General features: G+C 31.7%; 1 protein-coding gene across 1 annotated transcript; it reads left to right on the forward strand.

The window, feature by feature from the left end:
* Window positions 1-1,817: 1,817 nt before the first annotated feature.
* Window positions 1,818-9,928, forward strand: LOC134244879 (iroquois-class homeodomain protein irx-2-like). Its single transcript, XM_062727117.1, has 6 exons — window positions 1,818-2,109; window positions 2,615-2,815; window positions 3,494-3,612; window positions 5,770-6,056; window positions 8,752-9,339; window positions 9,702-9,928. Exons 1-6 carry the CDS (start codon window positions 2,065-2,067, stop codon window positions 9,734-9,736), a joined length of 1,275 nt encoding a protein of 424 aa, XP_062583101.1. The 5' UTR covers window positions 1,818-2,064; the 3' UTR covers window positions 9,737-9,928.
* The last annotated feature ends 7,483 nt before the right edge of the window (window positions 9,929-17,411 follow it).

Genomic DNA, 17,411 nt, shown 5'->3' on the forward strand with positions numbered 1-17,411 from the left:
ATTTTCGTCATTGTTAGAAGAAAAGTAATACGATTTATTTCGCCAAATTGAACAAAGAATTTTTTAATTCCTTAGAAAATGTCACAAGACAAGTTTCTCTATTTAATTATTTATTTATTTTTTAAAAGTTTATACGTACTTAAAAAATCGTAAAATCAACTGTACACGCACATTTTATTTAAAATAATAATTTTTAAAAAATCTACCAACATTTATCGAAGCATTTTAAAATTTGTATCCCTATTTTTATACATGTACATGTATTTATTGGATGGATATTAGTCACAACCTTTAATTGTGTCCGAGTAAAATAATTGCTTAAACATTTTAATAAAACCGATGCATGAAATGCAACTTCTGAACTAAGTTTGGATCTAAAATGATAAACAGGTTATGAGGAAAATACATCAAAACCGTTATTTCTATGGTAGAAAAGTGATTTTGATCTTCGAAGCATTGCTTTTGCAAGGATATTGAAAAAATAATAAGTGCGAATAATTAGATCCACGTTTACTTGAATAGTAAAAAAAATATCAAAAAAACGTTTATTCGAAAAAAAAAAATCCAGTTAAATGAAAAGACAATCTTGCATGCGGAAAACGCTAGGATTCTGCCACAGTATTATTTCTAATCTTGGGTGTCTGTATATTTGTTTAGATTTTTGTGTTTGTGGACATTTTTATAAAGAAATCAACATAGCGGTGTCAACGAGGAAATTAGGATTTATTTGAGATTTATGGTCTATTTGTCAGATTTTATAAATAATCCACTAACTGGAAAATAATCTGTACACACCCTGTAGGTATCAGCATAAACCGGTAATGGTTATCTACCATTAGATAATAATAATAAAATTTAATAAAAAAACAGTTATACATACAACTCTTCATTTAAATAATAAAATTGCATTTCTTATGCACATAAATAAATTCTGTGAATAGTCGAACATAGAATACATCTGACCATCGGAATTTATTTTCTATTTAATAATAAAACTTAAAAGATTTAACTTTGAAATTAAGTATTGAATGTACATCTGTAGGATGTCAAATGTCAAGAAAATGCTTTCAATAAATAATGCAGAGACATATGTATTAATTCCTAATCAACATGTGTAATTTTACTTAACAGAAGCACATGTCCATCGGTTTAATTTATTTTATTACACGTGTCAAACTTTAAATAATGGTGGCCGAATTGAAAATCGTTATAGAAATGACAAAACTCTGTCTATACGTAATTCATCAGCGTCCTGATCGGTTCCATTATCGGCGTTACATCAGTTGTTTAGGCCCGGCTACGCCTATCATTGCATCTCTAACACCCTCCATTCAGTTTACACGCGTAAGACAAAATTAACTCATTATTTATAGATCTGACAGTAAGATTGCTGTTGTATTTGGGCCAGTGGTCACCTTTTCTTATCAGATGTAACTGACCACTGCTAATCTAGAATTATGAGGGGGTATCGGTTCCACCCGATTGGTCCGTATCCTTAGTTTTGTTCGGTGGATTTTGACACGGCTATGCTTCAGGGCTACAATCGATACAAGAGTGATAGCCAGAAAATTTAAATTCTACATCCAGGTAACACTGATTTCAATTAGACAAGCCTGAGTGGCTAGGGGATATAATTGATTAATAATATGCCAATATCTACCTCATACCCCTACAAAAAGACAGCTGTTAATTTTATCAAACAGTTTAAGCGATCTTTGGCCACTAAACCTGTCAGTCTTTTTGGCGGATGTTCCACTACACCAAACTTTACGGCCCATCGTTTGGTCTCCATCCACCCGCTTTTAAAAGTGGGCGGAGTTACCTGTCAACAGGCTCACGGGACAGTTGTTATCAGTGATACCTTTACCGCGTTATTATTTATTTTGTTTGGTCAATGTGTTGATACTTATTAGACAAAGTTTTTCTGGTAGTGTCAGTATTACAGGTTCCACCTGGCCGTAATTACCAGGTGCATGGAAGGTAAAAAGTAGATGTTCAAACTCGGAATTTGAAATGGTTAAAAGTTGAGTGTATCAGAAAAAAGAACTATTTGTCGTCTTTAAGATGTCTCACCTGTCACCCCAGTTATCCGCCATCCCACCCTCACAGGTAAAACTTAATTTTATAATTTAATTTATTTGAATTTGATTTTCCAAAAACCATCAGAAACTTTGATATTTTCCGAACTTTTTATGCAGTTGGAATGATAAAATATTCTTCTATATATAAAATAGTGATATAATATAATCTGATATGTATTTATTCCCTTTTTTTTTTTAAAGAAAAAAGTATAAATCATAAGAAAAAAAATCATTTCTCTCCTTTTATGTTTTGTCAGTTGCATACATTAGTTTTATTATTTCTGTATAATGATCTATATTTTTTTTATTTAATTTATTTGGATGTGTTGCACTTGTGTAATCCTTATAAGATGGAAGGAAAATGTGAATGAATAATTGAATGGATATTTTGAATTTTTCTTTATAATTAAACATGAAATAATTTTTTTTTGAATCTTGTTTAGGAAAAATATGAAAAAGAACTGTTCAAGTTGTGGAAAAAGACGAAAAAATATTTTTTTTAATTTTACATGCACTTCTTTTTTTTTATCCAGCTTAGCATCCCCACTAAAACCAGCCTGCCCGCACCGGTGTGCTCGGATCCCGGAAGAGCGATTCTCCACGACTCTCCATTTCCTACAGGAATGGCAATTCCTTACCTCACCCGCATCGGAAACCTCGGCGATTCCCTGTACACTACCAGTCCGATGACCCCGAACGCATTAGGTGTGGAACCCTCGGCGTTTTACCCGCTGGTCAGTTTCAATTTTCACACTTATAAAATTAAATTTCAATGGTATCAGATTAGCAAGCTCGGCGTGCGGAATCAGATCTTGGTCAAAAGCTTTGGAGATATTCAATTATGAGTTTGTCTGATTTATCACTCTTTGTGTCCGCTAATCTTCGCCAGTTTTTACTTTTTTCTGTCGCGGAGGGTGATGTGCTTCGACCGATTTTTTTTCTCGAAGTAAATACCAGTATCATATATCTTCTTTCACGTTTTTCGCTCCAGTGCAAGTTATTCATTATTTTTGTTCAAAGGTATATCAAAATACCATTTGTTGTCCAAACTTTCAACAAATTGGCGCTTTTCAGATTGCCTTTCTCACTTGAAACATTTGGCCATCTTGTTTTTCTTGATCCCGAAAGAAACAGATAGTTAAATTTGTAAAAAATGACGTATAATTATTTCCAAATGAATGCCACCTCTACTTTATGACAGTTTTTAACCATGTAAGAATGCTATCGAAGAAACCATAATGCCTATAGAGTTTCTCTCCAATATTGATGGGTTTTTAACTATCTGGGAGAGAGTCTTAAGAATGTTTCTATTGTAAACTTATCATTTCTTTAAATTTCTAGATTGAAAATAGTAAATTATATACCCATGCAAAGTTTTTTTTCTGAAAATATATTTCTATGATTTTTTTTAGGGAGGGAGTACTCCTGCACTGGGTTTAGATAGAGCCCCCGAATTCTGGAAGAACCTACAGCATCCCTCAATGGTGTACCCCGTAGACCCCATGCTGGGCATGCATCCTTATGGAGCATTGTAAGTTACTGATATTAACAAGGAATGCATTCATAGGGAAATTATAAATTATACTGATATTCACTGGGTTGTATTTATACGGATCATTGTAAATTACTGATATATAGTAAGTACGCATCTACATTGTATAAGGAGCGTAAAAGTTACTGATATATACTAGTCATGCATCCATAAGAAAAAAAATAAGTTACTGATATTCAGTAGCACTGTATAACTAATATTCATTTTCTATATCTGAACAATATACAATTAAAAATACGCACTATTTTCTTCATTAAGACGGAATAAGACAGAAGTTAGTGAAAACAATACACGAAAAACTATTTTTTATTTCAAAAATTCATATGCTTTTTTTTTTTTATCGATATCCATTTTTTATCAATAATTTTACCTGTAAAATTTCTTGGGCAATAAATGATATAATCGAAATCAGATATAACGTCTTATTTATAAATGATGTATTTTCAAATGATGCAATATAATTTTATTTTATAAAGGATAATAATTGCATTTATAAAATACGGGGAAAATAGAACATCAATTCTCTGAGCTACAGTTTAAATTTATGTAATTTAAAAAAATTTTATCAGATAACTGATCAGAATTAAAACAATCTTTCTGAAATCATGTCAAGTGCAATTAAAAAATACTGAAATTGAAGATTATCCGACTCACTTCTCCCATGAACTGTTATATTCACTATCATTTCATTATTCTTACTTAACATTATACAGGTTTATTTATGTTAATATTTGAAATAAATTAGAATATTATTTTCTAATTGAGTTGTCGAACTGAAGGAATGATGAATCTGGACTATAAAACCATCTTAAACATTTTCGTATAAGAATTTGCGCATTGAGATTGCCGATTTTTATTCCGCTATTGAGATGTACAAAAATTAATAGAGTAGATTATTTCTTATAAAATGATAGCACTAGTCAACTTTCTTTCATCACACACACATGATCTAAGTTAAGTCAGGCATTCTAAGAATAATTCTAAATGTAAAAATGCATTTGAAATTATCTAAATACACTGTATGTTACAGAATATAAACTGAGCAACATTTTTCAATAATATTTTTAAAGTATAAAATGAAGAATGTATAGCAGTAAAGTTTTTTTAAAAAAATTAAAACGGGCTTTTTGAATATATGATGATAACCCAATGTTAATTATTAAATTCCATTATCAATGTAACACAGAAAAGCATGTGAACATTTTGATTATTTAAGCATTAATTAGACACATGTATCAAATTTTCTACAATAATATTCTCTTTAATTTAAGGCGATCCGATCCTCAGGTTTCGTAAATCAGCAGCCAATAATTTAAAATGCTCACAAAATATCTCTGAATTAAAGTAATACTTGATATCTTTCATAGTTTATGATAATTTACCTCATCATACATGTATACAAGAATAATAAAGAAATTCTCAAATTTGTTTACAGTAGACCCAAATAAAAGCATTGCCGAAGCATTTTTTAATTAAAATTAATTAACAAATATATTAAAGCTTATATTTTAAAGCTTATATGATATTATGCATGTAATCTTCTGCAAAACAAAGTGTTAAAATTAGTGTAATCAATGCAAGACAATGTAGATCAATTCTTATTTTCCTACGAATCTATATATAGTATAGGATTAGACTCAAAGGTAAATTAAAGAAATTCTATTTTTCTATCCTTGTTTGAGGTTGAAATTGAATCTTTTTGTAAGACTTTTTCTAAAACTTGATCGAATTTTGAATCACTGTGAGTTGCATGTCTGACATGAGAATTGTAGCATAAAAAGATTTCAATTTTAATTTTCATTTTGAGCCTTTTAAGTTAAAGGTGTCTGGACACAGATTTGAAATTAAGAATAATTTTAAGAGTTAATGTTCCTGACTGAGAAGCAAATATCCTTAACCGATTAAGAACCTTTACAGATTTTTGTAAATAATGTATGTTTAGATTCAAGTCAATTCACATTTGTACCAGGTTTTATTGAAAGAGCAAATTCTAAAAAAAAAAAAAAAAAAAAATGAAATGATCGGGTCAGAAATTTTATAAAAAATTCTTGTATATTTTATGTTGTTCAGAGATTATTATTCTATTTTTCAAAAGTAAACAATGGTGCAGTAAAACACTTTTAATTATTTTTTCAGCTATGGAGGACTTGATCTGAACAATGCTGCTCGCCGTAAAAACGCGACAAGGGAGACAACTAGCGCGCTAAAGGCGTGGTTATACGAACACCGGAAGAACCCGTATCCCACCAAGGGCGAGAAAATCATGCTGGCCATCATCACCAAAATGACCTTGACACAGGTGTCCACGTGGTTCGCTAACGCCAGAAGGAGGCTAAAGAAGGAGAGCAAGCTGGGCTACAAAGATAAAGACTTGGACGGAAGTGACGTGGAATCCATCGGCTCGCCTCTTGGAACGGACGATGGTAATTATATGTAGTTGCTAGCCCTGTGTACATGTAGTAACTCAAAGTTGTGCTCAATTCTCGCTTAATAATGGGAAATCTTGATAGCATTCTCTGGTCTTCAATACTAAATAAAACTGTTCACCAAAATAACCACAATGATGTACTTTGCAAAAGACTACACAATCCAATGGGGCTTGTCTTTTTAGTAATTTATACGTTTATGAAATAAGTGTCTTCAACAATTTTAAATATTTGTGTGAGGAACGAGAAACTTTTTTTATACTCTCATTTGCCGTTGATTATTTTTCATGAAAAGTTTTACATGAAGAAAACGTCAACTAAACTTTTATATCTAATGAATACAATTACATGTTGATAACTCCTTATCAACATATTTAAAAATTTATGATGATTTAATATTCCGTCAAAATATTTTTTCAAATGGGTACAATTTCAGCTTGATCTTATGTTCTTTTTATAATTTGAGGGGAAAAGGACTGGTCTAGATTTACTTTTATTAATTTAAAAAAAATCACAAATAAATTAATATTGGCGCTAAATTTCACCGTATATCAATTTCAATACTTCATTATATCTTAACAAAGATTGCTCTTTGCTATACGTGTTTTTATATTATGAGCCATTAACCTTCTATAAATCTAAATTAATTTCATAAACTTCCCAAATACAGATGAAACTCTATACAAAACTCTGGTGTGAGCAGCCTTCTAGGGGCTCATACAGCGACTAAACAGGTCTGACAAGCGATCTTATCGCCCCACGCTACAGACATTGTTGTACAAGAGATGTTGCAATTCGATGTCCCCAGCCACACATTTTATTGCCTGTATTAATCTTAGCACGGATGATATTTCAACAAATTATGCGATAAGTATCTTTTAAAGGTTATACCTATGCATAATATTGAGATGAGATGTCATTTCAGCTGTCATTATGCCCTCGACAGCCCATTATTTATTGTAGGTAAATATAACGTTTAACGCACCCCCATCCTTCAGAGTCATATTGCTGTTTTGTGGTCCGCCCTCCAAGGGCTTTTTGTATTCAAAAAAATAAATTGTTGTTAGAATAAGTAAACCTAAACCGCTAACACAAACCTTTTCATGTAAAATATGAACTTTTCACATAATCATTGAAGGGAGATAATCCCTGACTATTAAAGTTGATGTGATAAAACGGTTCTCATCTTGACTAATGTTAATTGGATATTTGAGAATTATCGAGGACAGAATTTGTTTTGTGCGTTGATACCTGGTGTCTAATTCCTTTCTAAATCCTTTGGATTTGAAATATATGTCTTGTCATAGAGTTACATAATACTTCTATAAACGCCCTCCAAAACACACGATGTTTTGCGTCAGTACCATATGACACCAATGATGAAATGTTTTCACTCTTTTGTGTCGGTGATAATTACTACAGATCGCAGATTGTTCATTTGTGCCCTTCTATCATATGAGGGGAAATATTGTGTCTCGTCGTGAAAAAAGAGAGCTTCACCCAATCAACTCGCCTGTTCTCCTTGTTTATAGTTAAAATGATCCGTTTTATATCCCATTTAACACATTTCATCTTCTAAAACGAAACTTTAATAACCGCATTGTATGGACCAAAAGAAGATAAAATCTGGAAATGGAACGGCGGTCGTACAAATGAGCGAAATTGCCGGGTTTCGGTTTTCACCGGATTAGGTTTCGTATTTTACATCAGATATCCCGTACAGAAATATAAGATTACGCGAGTTCATCCCCTCTTTTTGATATCATTTGATGCCGTTTAATAATGTTCGTGTCATACCATACTACGGACAAAGAGTAACACCGGATTCTCTCCGACCGAACGCGTCTTCTTGAATAAAGAGTGGATGTACAACATGCCTATATCAAATTCAATCATAATTTAATGGAAATATATTGCATCACGTTAAATCTGATCTGCAGTGGCGCCAACTCTGGTACATTAATAATGTCGGCCAGATAAAGACAGTGATTGATTTTGTCACATCTGCATTTCTTCGGCAAAAAATTCCGAAAGTTAGGATTATACTCCTACAGACCCAACATCCCTTGAATTAAATATTGTCCACTTTTTATTGACAAGTAAACTTTAATTAAGGTATCCGATCCATATTAGCCTCAGATTCAATGGAATTGAATGCCTAAATATGCATGGGCTGAATACTCAGTGTAGTTAGAACTAATTTTCATGTTTTAGTATAAGAATTAAGAGTGGGACATGTCCTAATTTAGACCTTTTCCTGCCCTTGACGAGTTATCTCCCTTTGATTTTACTCAATAAAAATTAATTTTAAAAAAATATATCTGGTAAAAAAAATATTTCCTATTCCCAATGATCAAATACATCTTTCCACCACGGCATTTTTTGATATTTGAAGTATTTATTTTTTATCTTAAAAACTTATTTCCTTCCATAGACTTCAATGCAATCTTCAATAATTTATTTCTGTTTTTAATAGGTAATAAATTTTTTGAAAATTGGACTAAAATGTGAAATAAACAGGATATTTTACAAACAATTGATATTTAAGGTTAGAAATTTTGGTCCTAATATGGGTCGGATACCTTAAAGAGTATTGGTGAATATTTTGATATTTGAAAATCGCGAAACTTTGTTATTTTGAAACATCCCAATTCATGTATAAACAATCATGAATGTATTTTTTTTTTTACAGAAAAGCCCAGAATTGGTTCATCATCGTCAAGCATTATCACAAAACTAGACAATGATTGCGACGAAGATGCAGATGTAAAGGTGACGTCAGACATCTCTGATTTCTCAGATGACGAGGACGACGAAAGCCGGGAGTGTAAAGAACGGCTGAATCCAAACCCCGTACAGTCGCCAGCCAATCAAAAAGAAGATAACAATGCAGCTGCTGACGTCAGGCTTCAGCAGGCATGTGTTGGACAATCAGAGTCACGTGATCAAAGTAACTCGGCGCAATCAAATTCGAGACCAAAAATTTGGTCTATCGACGAAATAATGAATAAAGACAAAACATTTGGAGAACATTCCAGAGTCTCTATCCCCAATAATCCTCTTCTCCAGTCATTCAGTGTGTATCATGCGCAATTACGAAACAGCAACGTTACATCACAGGAACTTAAAAATCAAGATCAGCTAAAACGCTACAGTGAGACCTTAGAACAATTACCATACCGGAAATCAGACTCGGAGACAGCATTGAACCTGGCAATTAGTGATAAGAATGGATTAAAAGCAGCACGAACCCGACCGGCATCCAAACCCACCGCTACAGGTAGGCTCAGTGTGTCAATAAAGCATTGTTTGGCTTGAGCAATCCCTGTGTTTACAAACGTTTCTCTAACTGTAATTTTTTGGATCAAATTGTGTGTGAAGAGCTTTTAATTGGGATAACAATGTCTAAATAATGGAGTCGTCGTCGATTTATTGTTTATAGGAAAGTTTACATGAAGAGATAGTATGTTTGACATGTATCGTATAAACATTTCACACTAGTGGTGGTGTGTAGCCTGTTTATATACTTAGGTTATCAGTTTACCACTGTTTGTGTGTTAGCTGATCCTTTTCTGACATAACTTCCCAAAAATTCTCACATTTTCTGAACTTTTAATAAAATTTGTCTTCGTCTCTTTGCAGTGACGTCATCGTCCAGCGACTCGGAGAAGGACTGACCTGCCTCAGATTTTATCAGTTGTTACTTAGTGCTTTGCCTTCATCCCAACTCTGGGGAAAGATGGATATTTAATTATCTAATTTAATAAAAATAATTATTGTAATATTTATCGATTATTATGTACAGTAGAATGTTTCTTATTTTTGTATGCTTGGCCTGATGGTTAATAAAAGTGTTGAATTTTTTCAAATGTTTTTTATTTCTTTCTTTCAATATTATCTCATTAGTATTTTTTTTTTTACTTTATTTATGAAATATTTGCTCTGTTTGATTTAAACATGTGCCACCATATTTTTAGAAAATGATCTTGTTTACAATTATTGTCATGTAAAACAAAGAATCACTTATGTTGAAAATTTCTGACTAACTGAACGGACAGTAAGAAAAGAAAATCAAGGAAATCGAAATAAAATAAAATCGAAGATATGACACATTTTTTTATCTTATGTGGATAATAAAGATTTCAAGCACTTGTTATATGTTTTGATATTCACCTTCAAAAGTAGAAGAGAAATAAAAAGTGCTGAGTGACAGTGGGTAAATATATGTAGATAACATGATTACGTATCGTGTATTTTTTTCAAACTTGAAAATTAAAAAATACAAGTCATTCTGGAATTTCAAAATGTGGCAGATCGCCAAGAAGAGCAGAAATAATCCCCCCCCCCAAAAAAAAAATCATCATCCTAAACATTTAAGAATTTTTTTGTGTGTGTCAAAGACAATGAATAAGACGAACAATTACATTTCTTGAAATTTAAAATTCGGTAGATTTGAATCGAAGCTCTTTGGAAGTAAATGTTGGCATGTACATGTCTGTTACCATTTTTGGGCCACTTTTATTTTTACAATCTACAATGAACTTTATTGCTAAAAATAATGAATTATGCAGGGTTTTCATGGCTTACTAAAAATAATTTATAAAATTCAAATAATTAAACATAGTGTAAATATATTTAATTTCATTTTAACATACATAACTGACTTGTGCATTTTGATTTTCTATACAATTATCATTGATAAATTTCCTGCCCTAAAGGATTCCACGAAGTACATTTGCCCCCCCCCCCCCCCACACACACACACACACACACAATGCACACCCCGAGTCCAAGGATATTTTTATTTGTCTTCTCACATACTCGTAAATTAATATTCTACTTTACATTTACAATGTATTCAATACGAAAATACCGAAGAGTATAACGTTTTATTAAAAAAATCATAAGGCGGTGTTATAAAATAGCTTAATACATGTAGCTCTATGATTGTTTAATAAAACGTTCATTCTATGGTATTTTTTTAAAAAATATGACTTATGGAATACAGTACTGTAAAACATAAATAAAAACTTTCTTGGATCCCGTGCCCCGAAGTGGATAAAAGACCAATTGCAAATCAGTTGTGTGTTTTAACAGATAAAATATACGTGCGTTATCAATGTAAACGCGTCAATTCCCACTAGGAAAAAAAATTGAAAAAATGTTCGCTATTTATGTCAATCATCTTTGAAAATGGTCCATGAATAAAGTAAGACTATATGTAAAAAAGAGACAATTTTAATTTTTTTTTTCAAACTTTCACAAAAATGAATGTTATGAAAATAATTTTTAAAAATGAATTTCATAATATTTACATCCATGTGTGTTATGCTGCAAAATTAAAAAAAAAATACAAAAGTTCTATTTTTGGAAATATCGCTTTTTGTGTGAAACGTGTATTAAATTGAATGCAGTATGAAAACCTCATAAAAGAAATAAATTCCTGCCTATGTTTTTTTTCTCCACGAAGTATATCAAACTTTCTCTTCAGAAGTTAGAAATTATCTTAAGATGTTTATTGTGTTTGCATTTTTGTTCTTAATTTTATTTACGAAACATTATCATATGGTAGACTGAAATCAAAGGTTTTTTTTTTCTAATTTTTGATGGAACTCAATTTATTTTTACTGCAATAATTTAGTCCGTCCCCCCCCTTTTTTGGGAGAGTCTCTCCAGAAAATATTAGATACAAAAAATGGAGGGCTTCATTATTACAGCTAAAAATTTTGGACCCTGAAATCAGGCACATTATTCTTATGTCGTTTATTATTTTTTTTTTTTTTAATTTCAAACTAAAGATAAAAATGACTGTATGACAAGTTTTCACGAACTTTCTCTAGTATATAACAAACACTTTATTAAAATAAAAAATTACAAGCATAATTATAATTATAATTACGAAAATAGTTTGCCTGCAAATGCTTTAGGGAATTGCTTGTAAACATTGGTCGAATATAACGTTCTGTGATTGGCCACATCTGAACACTTACTACCACTTATTATAATATTCTTGAATTCATCAATATATCGTGAAAAAAACCCTTTCCGAAAAAAGTCAGTATATACGTGTTCATTAGATCCTAGAGAAGTCGGAGCCATTTCTGGTTATTTTATTTTCTGCTTCTTAAACAGCCATAATTGATCTTTAACTAGATAATAAAATCAGAAAGAAACCCCCGCTGTTTATAGTAGAAGTCCTTGTTATTGTGGACACCACGATTCGGATTAGAATGAAGGAATTTAAATACGATTAAAGCATGACTCGGAATAAGCAGCACTTTTAAAGCCTTGTTGAACACTAAAACTTGCATACATTTTATCCTAACTAAATAGATTAACAAGGCAATCATCAAAGGCTTTAATTGAATAAGAACTAAAAATCTATTACACGCATAAATAAAATCGGGCTCGGGGTATCGCGACATGGCGCTCTGTTCGTCGCACCTGTTTAAATAAGATCAGGTGGTCACTGGACACACAGACAAATTTGTATTACACGTGTTCACTGTGTCCGAAGGAGGCCTTTTATGTGGACACTGAAATTATTACAAACGAAATTAAACTCGGAATGGCTATCTTTTCTCCGTGTTTATTACACCGTTCTTAAATCGAGAAATTGGTCTTCTTAATGAATTCTCCATAAAAGAAATTGTGTGAATGTTTGTGGTGAGATTAAGTTAAAAAACATAGGTACAGAAATCTTACAAAATTTAGCTTTGATCTGTTTCAAAGCTTTTTTATTTCGTGCGGATATCTAGATATATTTTATAAGTATTCTATTTAAAAGTTCTTTTTATACAGAACTTGAAAATTGCAAAAGGACTGATATAATTTTAATTAAAGTGTTTTAATTTTGTCCTCGGCAATTTGTTTTCTTTTCTTTAAAATAATAAGAAATTCTATATTTAACTAAAAACCTCAAAATGTATACTGATCTTCACAGGTCATTCTAGGCTGGCCACTTTTCTGACTATAGTCTCAAGAAGGCATTTATGTACACTCCTGTCATCAAACAATAATTAATTCAACTTATTTTCAGTACTGGGAAAAAAAATCAAGTTTGCTAATAACATATAGCTTAAAGTAGCAGTATTTTTTTTTAAATGATTACATTTCGTAACGCTATATTTCACTAAATCGTCAGAGATCTTAAAATTATTAATTACCAGTGGTATCTGCCAACAGAAAGTTTACTAAAATGATCATATCAGGAAATCTAAGTTATAGCCAGTAAAGCAGTTTATCTTATGTAGAAAATGTGATAAAAATAATAATAAAACAATAATTATTTCAATCAAAAGATGAATATACGATGAATTGAAACATCTCTCCATTTCTTGTCTTTTTCTCTCTCTATACATTTTACCCTCCCTCTCCAATATTCATAAATACTTTTATTGAAATGATAATAATTATAAATAAGAATTCATAAAAATAAATAAATATTTTTCTTTGTTTTGTTTTGTTTAATTTGTTTTGTTTTTTGTTTGTTTGTTGTTGTTGTTTTTTTTTTTTTTTTTTTGGCAAACATTCCCCCTGTTTTCAATGGGTGTATAATTTTACTCAATCTCAAAACACAATCTGAGAAAATTTGTACAAATTGATCATATTCTTCTCGTATATCGGTCATAGTCAGAAATGGTGGGTTCCCTTTGAACACGTGACTTTTCGAGAGACGCAAGGGGTATTGCAGTCCAATGAGAAGACTGGGCTATACCACGTGACAGGGGGCAAAGTAGGGGTATCCATTGCTACCTTAACCATTACAACCAGAACAGCGATACAATGCGGACACGATCAAGGTACTACCCCTCCCCTCCACGGCGTCATCTGCGAGAGACCAGGCCCTGTATCATCGTACAGATCCGCCAACTCAGACGAGAGATGATGACAGCCCTCGAGAATCATCGACATATTCACTCCAAGATCAGCTGTACCGAGAGGCGAATAAAAAGAACGAAGTCCCCGGCCCTGCAACACACGCTCCGAATGAGGATGCATGTTTATGCCGGGGTGGCCCGCTACTACGCGGAGTTTGTGCAGCACAAGAGGGCGAACATCCTCGACTTGATTCAGCTGTACTTCCTTGATGAAGACGAATTGGGGGAGAGTTCCAGCGAAGATTCCAGCATGTCAAGCGAAGAGTTCTGATGTACTTCACCCAGGCAGTAAATATATAGAACAAGGCCCTTTTCAGGGCCAGATATATTGTTAGAAAAGATGCCTACAATACAGTCATTCTGTTAAACAAAAACATGAAATTATATTTTAATAAAGCAAATCCATACTGATTCTCACACCTTGCAAATATGACTTAAAGTACAAGTGTTATTACTGAAGAACACAAATATATGCCACAGGTTTGGGGGTGGGGGTGGGGGTATTAAAATAAAGCATGAAATGGATGATCAAATAAACAGTAATAAAGGAAAAATCAAATAATTAAATGATATTTCCTTTTCGTCTCACATGTACATTTCTCTGCCTGACCTAGAAAGAGAATAAAATTTATTTTCTAATAAGTACTTTTTATACTGTTATAAGGTTATCGAATCAAGCTATTTGCTGCTTGCATTAGTTAAAAAAAAAATAAAAAATCTAATTCTGAAAATTGAATGCAGCTGGAATACTGCATGGTCATTCACCAGAAATGAAGTTAAAAAATGATTCAAATTAATTTAATTCTATACAATAAAATACATATACGTATTTTTCTTTCATTCTTCTTTTTTTTTATGTTGGAAAAGCTTTAATACATATAATTATCATTTCTCAAATACTTAAAAGAGAAATTAAAAAGAATAGGGGAAAAATAATCTAATTCTAATTATTTTCACATATGTTATACACTCAATTCATATAGAAGTAATTATTTTCATAAAAGCTATGCACTCAATTAAAATAAAGGTACACAGAACAGTAGCAGCGATTTCAAGTGAACAGATACGGCATCGCAGGAGAGTGAGGGGGTTCTTGTAAACACTACACCTGCGATATACGCCCCTGTATCCACACAGCCTGGTCAGTATATTGGTCGTTGTATACACACACAGTGTGGTCAGTATACTAGTACCTGTGTACACACGGTATGGTAGTATAAACAATAGGGTGTTAGGTCCGTACAGTACCTTTGTGTATAAGAGATCAAAAACAAAAGATGATAAGTCAAACCTCAACAATTAACACTCCACTGAATTTGCCTAGATCTGAAACAGACGGATACATGTCGTAATCTGATTTTTTTTCTTTATTGAAGCGAGACGTCAAGTTTTTTCGATTAGATTATTTTGGTGATAATTTCTTTCCACTTTTTAATTATTTTAACATGTTTTGTGTTAATCTACAGTTAATTTATGTGTACTTCATTATTTTAACAAAGAATTTAAAAAAGCAAAAATATATCGAATGTACAATGTAGATAGTCGAATATGAATAATTTTATATGACTACAATATGTATCAAAATTAAAGCATTAAATAAATACATACTTAGAAATGTGGTTAATTAAAAGTTTGCATATTAAAATAAGCGGAACCATCTTATTCATTACCCAGAAGAAAAATAAAAGAATTTATTTACTAACATTAATTTATTTATAGCGATATAAATCCTTCAGAGGTGTTATATAAATATAATTTTACCAATTGAAATAGCATTCAATTGTTAATTTCGTTTTGCTAAAACAAAGGAAACAAAAACTTATCGAAAACAAAATTAATGTTAAAACTTAGTTTCTACAGAGAAGTGATATTTTAGACTTATCTCTCAGGACGTATTGGTTCGGCACGGATAATGGTATTCCTTCCATGCCGGAGACGTGCAACAAATTATATTTTTAAATTTGCATGTGAGATTTTTTAGGAACTTTCCCCTTTTGATAACAACGAGCCTGAAAAAATCTTGCATAATTTATCAATAAAATCAGGCATCATTACATGTGTATGTCGTATTTCTTGAAAACTAGTTTTGAAAAGTATAGAATTTCACTATGTCTTCAAACTCCTCGATTATTGATTGCCATTATAAATTTTCTTGTTACATGTAATACTGACTAATTATTAAGATTGGTAATGAAAACAGGGAAAACTGTCTTTTAGATTCGTTTCTAATATTGCATGAATATATCAGCGGGTCAGTTGAGGCCTGGGGTAGAGACACTTTTGAACCGTCTAATTTTAGCATATTTAGTAATATATCATCAGTAAAACAGCCTGTTTAATAAAAAGTAATATGATCCGACCTCTTCATTCTTAGAAAATAAAGATTTATTACCATCATTTATTTATATTTTAAAAATTTTTGAATCTCCCAGAAAAAAAAAATACACATCTGTTTTAGAGCAAATAAATTTGAATGTTTAAAACAATTATAGTCTATGTTGTACTCGTGATAATAAATAACAACTTGTTTCGATAATAAAATTAATGTTTAGTACAAGTTTGGCTTTCCAGAAAGCCTGAAATGTCATCTCTTTGGTATCAATAATGTCAAAGAAATAAAACAGAAAGGGAAATATTTTAATGCAGTGAATATATGGATTATTACACCCCAAGTTCCCAAATGACTTATTCAGCAAACTCCACAGTAAAGTACGCAGTTTCGTTTGGCCGCAGTATATATATGGAAGGCATGGACGTCTGCTAGAGAACCCAAAGCGATTTTTGGTGAAATTTCATTCTAGCGGTCTTTGTGCTTCTGGGTGTTTACAATTTACTTAAATTCAAATACTTTCCTTGAACTATATTTTCTTAACACAATACGGAATTATCAACAATAATTATCATTCATTTAAAAGCAGCTAATCATTAAAGTTTGACAGGAATTAATTTAATAAATCCAATTACAGACTTAAAAATTTACATAAAATTAGCGTTGACCACTCTTCATTCATTTTTTGCAGAATCTAATTGTAAGCTTGTTCTTTTGTGCGAGAACCAGTTTTCCCTTCGCGTCAACAAATCTATATATAGAAATCACGTCACTGTCAATTCTCCTTGTGTGGCTTGCCAATTTAATAAGGCATAGTATTGAGGATCAATATATATACGACACACCGAAACTATAGATATTTATAAGCATCGTACTTCTTTTCTAAATTTTCCTTGGCCTAAACCGAAAGTAGATCACACACTCCTAAGCTAGTTCTTCTAAAAGAAAACCAGTTTACAGGCTACTTGGAACTCTGTAAAACATCATTTTGGACTTTTGAAAGATTAATGGAAGCTTACACTAGGACTTCACTTCCTGCATACAATCTTAATGTGTCATCTCCCGAGGGAGATGACAATAATAATAATTATACTATGGATTACAAGACTAGTAATTTTTTTTAAAACAAAAAGAAGTGCCTGT

Source organism: Saccostrea cucullata, unplaced genomic scaffold (genome assembly GCF_032062105.1).
Source record: "Saccostrea cucullata isolate Sc308-1 unplaced genomic scaffold, CSIRO_AGI_Scuc_v1 ctg365, whole genome shotgun sequence".
Classification (NCBI taxonomy): domain Eukaryota; kingdom Metazoa; phylum Mollusca; class Bivalvia; order Ostreida; family Ostreidae; genus Saccostrea; species Saccostrea cuccullata.

Coding starts and splice junctions, on each gene's coding strand:
- LOC134244879 (XM_062727117.1), top strand. CDS start 2,065: ATGTCTCACCTGTCACCCCAGTTATCCGCCATCCCACCCTCACAG. Junction 2,110..2,614: donor CCGCCATCCCACCCTCACAG/GTAAAACTTAAT, acceptor TTTTTTATCCAG/CTTAGCATCCCCACTAAAAC. Junction 9,340..9,701: donor ATCCAAACCCACCGCTACAG/GTAGGCTCAGTG, acceptor GTCTCTTTGCAG/TGACGTCATCGTCCAGCGAC.